General features: G+C 35.3%; 1 protein-coding gene across 1 annotated transcript in view; it reads right to left on the bottom strand.

Annotated features, from left to right (window-relative positions):
- Nucleotides 1-1,120: 1,120 nt before the first annotated feature.
- LOC136037667 (serine/threonine-protein phosphatase 4 regulatory subunit 2-like) overlaps nucleotides 1,121-9,341 on the bottom strand; it is a 40,078-nt gene continuing 31,857 nt past the window's right edge. The window contains exon 6 of the mRNA XM_065720395.1: nucleotides 1,121-8,596. Coding sequence (XP_065576467.1) covers nucleotides 8,381-8,596 — 216 coding nt within the window. The 3' untranslated portion in view covers nucleotides 1,121-8,380. The remainder of the gene's footprint in view (nucleotides 8,597-9,341) is intronic.

The raw sequence follows: 9,341 nt of genomic DNA, 5'->3' as shown, positions 1-9,341 counted from the left end.
ACAATGATGTTGTCATTTTATTTATCATAATCAAACGGGTTCTTGGAAGTGTATCCAAGTAAATTAGTCAAATCATAACATCTGAAATTATAACTGAAACGTTTGACTGTCCATATTTAATTCCACTACGGTTTAAGTGGAATTAATTTATCGGTAAATATTTATTAATCGGCAATTAGCCATGACTTTATGCCCATCACTATCCGATTTTAATTCAGAAATCGAACAAACATCATTTTATACAATCCTAATAAGGGAGGTTTATTGCCAGAAGTGCCTCTCACTCAATTGAACTGTCTGTCTTGGCTTTTTCTACAATTAGCCATGACTTGATGCCCACAATAGGCATTGGGCACGGGCATGTTTTTTTTATATTGTCTTTTAAATGTACTATTTTTTCATTTCCTGTATGAAAAAAGCTAAGTAAAGCGAAGTTCACTCTTGTTCCAGTTCTAGAGTTCCATAACAAGTGGGCATGTAGTGACTTCTAAGAGATAAAGCAGCTAATCAATAAAGCAGGGCCCACGACCATTAATGGGGCACCCTATACAAAACTTTTTTTTTTCAGGAATCAGTTTGGATTTGGGCGGACAGAGGGGTCTCGAGGCCATATTTATATACCTAGATATAATTTCGTTGATATGGCTAATTGCGATTTTGATTAATACTATTTATATTTTTCCTTATCTTTTTTTTGCGTGTATTCGTATTTTAAGTACTGGCAATAAAATGCATCGATGTTTTCATGCTATATAGGCAGTGTTTTAAAAATCTTGACAATTTTTCTTGTTTACAACATTCTAAAGTTTCAAATTTAATCTTCGAAGTTTTTATAACACCACCTTGGCGACTTGAAACATAGATGCAATTTTTCATTAATATTTAAAAAACAAAGGCATGAAATAAACAGAACAAAGTAAAACAATGTATTTATACAAAATAAAAAAGTGGGGAAATGCAAATAAAAGTGCAAAATCTGTCAAAAAATCTGTTGACTACAGTTTTTGTGTATATTGTGAAGCAAATTTTTTTTTATTAAAATATTTCCTTCTGAAGAGCCCAACCAATAAATATTTGCCGAAGTATCACCTGACTTTCTACCCTAAAAGTTATAAACCCATTTCTAGGAACACTTTATTTATAAGTATAAAATGCGGTGAATTTCTAAGAAAAAACAGCCAAAACATTCAATACAATCTGTATAAATCCTAAAAAACCAAGACTATTTTCTCTACGTCATGGGGGGTCCCAGTATGTGTACATGCTTAAAACTTAATTGCTGATTGCAACCAAAGCTTAATCGACTGCAAAATACTATTAAAACAAAAATAAAAGGAAAGTAAAGGCTTTTAAATTCTTAAAACGAAAATACGGCGGTAAGATTTTTTCAAATGAAAAGACAGGCGAGGCCACATTATGTTTAGGGGATAAAGGGAGGGGAGTACCATTCACTGTCTCTTTTAGACCCATTTTAAATAACTATGCCATTTTTTTTTTACCAAACTATATATTTTTGACTTGCATATTTTAAGACTGACAAAATAAAATCCAATTTTGCAATATTTTCTACCCTAAAAGTTCTAAACCCATTTCTAGGAACAGTTTATTTATTAGTATAAAATTTTTTACAAACTATATATTTTTGACTTGCATATTTTAAGCTATTCCTTGGCTATGGCCATTTGGAAATGTGGAATTTTCTTAATGGAATTTCTCATTAAGAATTTTCTTAATGAATTCAAAATTTGCAGTGATTCAACAGAGAACTTGTAGTGCTCGATGTATTTATCGCAACATTAAAAGGTATTAGGGTTGGGCTAATAGTGATAATGTCAAGAAAAGCTTCAAAGGACATGAAAAATCTCTAGACAAGATACGAGATCTCAATAGAAAAATTTTTTTTTTTAGCAACTGCCCGAGCCGTACTAGTGTACGCTTGTGAGTCATAGCAAGTCAAAGCAGAGAAGACAAGAGCATTATACGTGTTTGACCTTCGCTATTTTCGTTATATTCTGCACATTAGCAGGAGTTCAAATAACAGAATAAGGAGTTGTTGCAGCCTATGAGAAGAGCTATCACGCACCACCAAAATGTGTCACCTTAAACTCCTTGATCGCACTTAGTGGCCACCCGAACGAACGAAACGTCGATACCTCTTGGTTTTAAATCTGTTAGCCTCCTTGGAACAAAAACCAGGAATAGAAAAATATCTAGAAAAACCTTAAAGAAGATCTAGAACCTAGGGAAGCGTTTAAAAGACACTGTCATAGATGGGATAAAGACTAGCTAACGTTTGCCCAGAAAGCTGTAGCTGATAGGTTAACATCGTCGTGAGAATTAATGCCAAGGTTCTTTGGTGTCGAGCATGACAGGTTATAGGGTGGCTACCACGGAAAATAAATATATTGAAATTATAAATCGACATTTACGTCAGTCTACACAATTTTTCAGGGACTCATTCTTAATTTACCCCATTTACTTGGAATTTATACCTGCAATCTGAGTTGAAAGAAGGATTGAAGAATCCCCTATAATTCGTTCAAAGACCCCAACCCCCGTCGAATACTTCCGTGAGTTAAGACTAAAATAAATGATATTACGGATAATTGGCCTAAAATGTTCTTTTCAAACATTCCCCTCCCTTAGCCTCATCTCCCCCAAAGTATTGACTCCCTCCAGCTGTGTTTGGAAAAAATATTACGAGCAGAAAAAAAAATCTTCAGAAATTTTAGATTTATAATTTGTACAGAAAAACTAGGAACGGTTTCCAGAAAAAAAAGGCGAAAGAGATGGGGACTACTACCAAGCTTCTAAGGGCAGCTAAGTCACAACAACAGCAAAATCGGCATCAAATGTTAATATAGGTCAACAATATGAATGATACCATGGTATATGAGCCTTTAAAGAACCACCATATAATATTGTTCACATGAAAAATCGGTCCTCAGCTAGCACTCACGATAATGATGCTAGTACTAGATTCTGAAGGAAGATAGCTTCACAGAGCATTGCAAAAACGTGTTTCGAAAATTCGGTCCTCAGCTAGCACCACAATAATGATGCTAGTACTAGATTCTGAATGAAGATAGCTTCACAGAGCATTGCAAAAACGTGTTTCGAAAATTCGGCCCTCAGCTAGCACCACAATAATGATGCTAGTACTAGATTCTGAAGGAAGATAGCTTCACAGAGCATTGCAAAAACGTGTTTCGAAAGTTCGGTCCTCAGCTAGCACCACAATAATGATGCTAGTACTAGATTCTGAATGAAGATAGCTTCACAGAGCATTGCAAAAACGTGTTTCGAAAATTCGGTCCTCAGCTAGCACCACAATAATGATGCTAGTACTAGATTCTGAATGAAGATAGCTTCACAGAGCATTGCAAAAACGTGTTTCGAAAATTCGGTCCTCAGCTAGCACCACAATAATGATGCTAGTACTAGATTCTGAATGAAGATAGCTTCACAGAGCATTGCAAAAACGTGTTTCGAAAATTCGGTCCTCAGCTAGCACCACAATAATGATGCTAGTACTAGATTCTGAAGAAAGATAGCTTCACAGAGCATTGCAAAAACATGTTTCGAAAATTCGGTCCTCAGCTAGCACCACAATAATGATGCTAGTACTAGATTCTGAATGAAGATAGCTTCACAGAGCATTGCAAAAACGTGTTTCGAAAATTCGGTCCTCAGCTAGCACCACAATAATGATGCTAGTACTAGATTCTGAATGAAGATAGCTTCTCAGAGCATTGCAAAAACATGTTTCGAAAATTCGGTCCTCAGCTAGCACCACAATAATGATGCTAGTACTAGATTCTGAATGAAGATAGCTTCACAGAGCATTGCAAAAACGTGTTTCGAAAATTCGGTCCTCAGCTAGCACCACAATAATGATGCTAGTACTAGATTCTGAAGAAAGATAGCTTCACAGAGCATTGCAAAAACATGTTTCGAAAATTCGGTCCTCAGCTAGCACCACAATAATGATGCTAGTACTAGATTCTGAATGAAGATAGCTTCACAGAGCATTGCAAAAACATGTTTCGAAAATTCGGTCCTCAGCTAGCACCACAATAATGATGCTAGTACTAGATTCTGAATGAAGATAGCTTCACAGAGCATTGCAAAAACGTGTTTCGAAAATTCGGTCCTCAGCTAGCACCACAATAATGATGCTAGTACTAGATTCTGAATGAAGATAGCTTCACAGAGCATTGCAAAAACGTGTTTCGAAAATTCGGTCCTCAGCTAGCACCACAATAATGATGCTAGTACTAGATTCTGAATGAAGATAGCTTCTCAGAGCAATGCAAAAACATGTTTCGAAAATTCGGTCCTCAGCTAGCACCACAATAATGATGCTAGTACTAGATTCTGAATGAAGATAGCTTCACAGAGCATTGCAAAAACGTGTTTCGAAAATTCGGTCCTCAGCTAGCACCACAATAATGATGCTAGTACTAGATTCTGAAGAAAGATAGCTTCACAGAGCATTGCAAAAACATGTTTCGAAAATTCGGTCCTCAGCTAGCACCACAATAATGATGCTAGTACTAGATTCTGAAGGAAGACAGAGCATTGCAAAAACGTGTTTCGAAAATTCGGTCCTCAGCTAGCCCCACAATAATGATGCTAGTACTAGATTCTGAATGAAGATAGCTTCTCAGAGTATAGCAAAAACTGGTTTTGAAGAAAACTTCTTTAGCGAGTGTAGCAAGTGTAACCATTCACTGAAATACTAGAATAAGATGCAAAACAAATCAAAAGAATAAAATAATGTAAGTTCAAAGCTCATCGAGTAAACTGGATGGTTGTTGTACCACCTCAAATAGTCATTTTAACTAGTTAAGTACTAATTACTTTCGTCATTGCTGCAAACAGGAAGAGACACAAGGACCATACACCGCTTTCCCCAATTCTCAGGTTATCTGAGCGACTCAGGTAAGCATAATTACCGGTAGGAATGGTATTCAATACCAAACTAAAAGCAAAGTTGAAGTACAAAGCTCTTTGAATAAACGATAATTACAACCCTCTCAAACAACCATTTAAATTAGTTTGACGTTAATCTCTTCCAAGGGCGTTTTTTTTTACAAAATAAACCTTTAAAACGTTTAAAAATTTGTCTATAAGCATTTTTTTACGTTTTTACCAGTTAGACAAAAACTTAAGAAGGTGGAGGGGAGTTCAAGTCCCGTAGCCCCCTAGGTACGGGCTTGCTCACTTCTGTCATCAACACAAAGAGGAGAGGCAAATTCATCAGCCCCTTCCCCGAATCCCCCCAAACACTCAATGAACTCAGTTCCTGTCTAATGTGAAAGTAACTTAATGTTGACTAAGTCGAAGTCTACACAAAGAGCAAAGTCTACACTATACTCACAAACGGATATACAAAAAAACACTTGATTGCCATTGGCATTTCAATAGAAAATTCTTTTGATAGGTTACAAAATATGTAAAAACTATAATCGATACTAGTAAATTAAAATGCACCATACTCTTTTTTTTTTACCATTAACCTTACAACATTATAGGAATAAGAACCAAAATACAGACACGACTACAAAATTAAGAAAATATTCTATCTCTTTCAGACACAGTCTCGAAATTTGCGTATGAAAAATCCCTTGTGACAGGCATAGGGCCAATTAAGATTTGTCACGGAAGGTCTGAATTTTGCATACTACGAACTATTTTTTCACTAATTTGTTTCTTCTGACAAGTTTATCCATATTAAAGAGCACAAAAAATACTGTTGTGTATTATGGTTTAGTTGATATTATACGGAGTGGTCTATAGAGAGACAATGTATAAGGTACTTTTTATAGTCTGTGAGGGGGGGGGGAGACATTCACCCCCACCGCGCCCCGACCCCAACATCCGCACATGGCTTGTGATCAGTTTACATTTCGGAATCAAATACATTTTAAACTACCAGACAAAAGCAAAGATAAAAAGAAAAGAGGTACTGACGAGGTGCTTTCTTTTATAAGCGAAAGGCAAATGTTGAGTTTTTCAGGGGTGGTGAAAGGTGGAGGCAAGATATTACGGATTATCAGATTATAAACTTACTCCATTATTTGTGAATAACTAGCCGAGTCGGTTGGTGCGCTGGATTTGGGATCCTTTGTCTGAAAGGACGTGGGTTCGAATCCCAGTTTACCCAATTGTTCAGTTTGGGACGGGAGTCAGTGGCGTGACTCTGTAAGCTTAGCCAGAGTCGACCCAGCTTTAAATGGGTACCTGGAGAAATCTGGGGAAGGTAAACAGGAAGGGTGTGCGAAAGCACAGGATGGTTGGCCCCCAACCCCCCATTGCACTTCCTGGCTGAAGGGCCAAGAAACGGAGATCAGCACCGCCGGTAGGGACTGTTAAGTCTAATGCCGTATCCTTTACCTTTACCTTACCTTACCATTATTTGTGTATTCAAATATTCTTTCTCACAACCAAGAGTGCATATTTTACGGGAAACTGAGAATCATCCCTCGAAGTTTTTTTTCAGCTAATAAAATTTTGAGCATTCATCAGGCTGTTTAAATGTACGACTAAGATATTAAAAATTAGCTTGCTTTAGAACAATAGCGATGGGACAATGAAACAGAATCGGGACAACCAGTTTTGCAAAGGATGGGCATAGGAATCAGAATCAGTTAACTTTCACCATTCTTGAAACGATTCCACTGTGTAATTCAGAATCTTAAATGTAGATTTTTTTTCTATACAATTAAGCTATAATTTTAACTCTGAAACTAGAAAATTGAATTTCATGCAGTAGTACTACTTAATTAGCCACCTTATTGAAAAAACAGACCATAAGAAATGATCAATAGCGCTATGTAATACTTATTTTTTGATCATTTATTTTTTAGTATTTCATAAAAATTCATTCCTACTTTGACATTCAGTGTTCAGTATATTGTTGATTTGAACAGAAGAAACATTTTCTATTTCTTATGCTGAACACCAGAATCATTTCTAGAATTTTTTTCTTTGCTTAGCTAAAATTGGCCCCTTTCTCAATCCATGAACGAAGTTTTGAGTTATTTCTTTATTCAGTTTGCTGTAATTTCAGCTATGCTGAAAGATTTTTTTTATCCCCCTTTGGAAATTATATGACCCGACTCGTACACAGAAATTACCTCTGAGGGGAACACAGCTCCGAAAAAAGGTGAATTATACAATATAAGTAACTGTAGAAAAAAACACCTAAACTTTCTGCTCCCCCCCCCTTCATATGTCTCTGATTAGCTAGCAAAATATAATCTTTGTTCATGTCATTATACTAATAGTAGTAGAATAAGGATTCATTATGGGAGTTATATTTTTTGGTATATATGCTCTGATAGAACTTGTAAGTCTTCCTGCATTAGATACATGTCTAATACCAAGCTTTATTAGGTATGGAACTACCTAACGTTGTGTAATTGTTATCGATACAAAAGAGTACGAATAACTTATAAAAGGGGGAACTGGCACTAGCGTTGACGAAAGAATTCTTAACGCCATCTAGCATTTGGCAACACTTGACATTCTTTTTGCCAGTGTAATAATAAGAATAATTTTATCTGTATAGTGGTGAAATTTGAATAATATAATATATAATAATTATTAATAATAATAATATTAATAATAATAATTATAATTAATAATAATATCAAATAATATTATAAAATAATATAATATATAATAATATAATTTAATATATATAAGTGAGACTCAGTTGCTGACAGAAAAGCGATTACAAAGCCGGAAACAAATGCCAAGTCTCGTCGACCGCTAGATGGCGTTGATGTTTTCTTTGATTGATACCGAAAAAAAAAAAAAAAAAAAAAAAAGAAAAAAACAAATCCAAAAAGCTAAATGTCAGTGGGAACAGAATCTGGAACAGAAAAGAATAGACCGAATCAGGAATAGTATCAGGACCGAAAAACCAAAGTGGAGTCGAGATTGAAATCAAAATTTGTAATTTTTTCGGTATCTTCCCATAACTATGCAGTAGGATTCCTTTTCATCAAAATTATCGTCGACTCTAATTCCAAGTTTCAAAAGGAGTTAGCAAAAAAATGGAAACTGGCTTACTTGATACTTGTTTGATCGGTTTTATCGACAAAGATATAAAGATTTGTATAAAATATGCCGCAATATTTTTGCATCTCTCAAAACAATTAAAAAAGTGATGATTATAGACCATGTAGTCAGTGCTATTCATGCGTTTGTTCTTCATAACACTCTTTTTGAATATATTTTTGTACCTTTCTCATTTTATCTTCGCAGCAAAGTACATATACTACTATGCAGTCATATTCACTTCCCTTGCACACGGAGTCATCACGAGGGCCACATGAAATAATAAGCAATTAACTAAACGAAAGACTTTCTAAGCTGCTGAATCTTCTAAACACTGTTGGTTTTGCTCCAATTCTATAGTTTCGGGAACTTCTGCAGTTTCGGCAGCTCCTGCAGCTTCATCATCTTCTTTTTCTTCTGAAGAAGTTTCTGTTTCCTTTACGGTGGGTTCTTCAGTCGAGGCGACTTCTTCCTCCTGCAGTGAACGCTCGAGAGGTGAGTCTACGATATTTTCGAGATCAATTTCCTATAATGGAAAAAAAAATATGAAAAACCTTTTTTCCTACTAAATCCTACATAGCAAGAACGGCCACAGCCACAATACAAGAAGTACACAGAGGATTTTCGAAAAGACGCCATCTAAATTTTGAAAAAACGCAAAAGTAAGATCAAATTAAGTACAATTTAAAGTAAGAATGCTATGTCTGGAAATAGATTCAGGCATGACTTGTTCTTAATGTAAATCTTATTGGCACATTACAGTTGAAAAATAAGGAATAATTATCAATTTTCCCAACCAAACTTTACTTTTGAGGGTTTATACTAATATTATTCCTTTTTTTTATGGTTAACATATGTCCATCACTATAAAGCGTCAGATTTTGTTTATTCCAACAAGGAGTGTTAATTTTGTGAATTATTGTGGTCATGTGAGGTAGTTCAATATACCCTGAAAGTTTCAGTTAAGCCTCCTCGGTCGTTCTTGAGATATTGCAGATACACCCTTAGTAGAGTAGATAAAAGTAACTTACCTTACTTTGTGTATAGGGTTCAATTTTGTAATTGGCTCAGTAATTGTGATAAAAATACCGAGTAAATAAATCCCAAAAAGAGGAATAAGTAAGTCGACAAATATAAAATACATGAATTGTATTTTTTGATACTTTGTTTTGCCTGAATACTTTGATACTTTACCTGAAATTTTGTTTTAAATTGACCTCACAGTCATAGGTGAACAGTGACAAAATTTTAGAAGTGGAGTCAAGAATGGG

This window comes from Artemia franciscana, chromosome 17 (genome assembly GCF_032884065.1).
Source record: "Artemia franciscana chromosome 17, ASM3288406v1, whole genome shotgun sequence".
Taxonomy (NCBI): Eukaryota; Metazoa; Arthropoda; class Branchiopoda; order Anostraca; family Artemiidae; genus Artemia; species Artemia franciscana.
The sequence above is the reverse complement of the archived record's forward strand: the minus strand, read 5'-3'. Positions and strand labels throughout refer to the sequence as shown.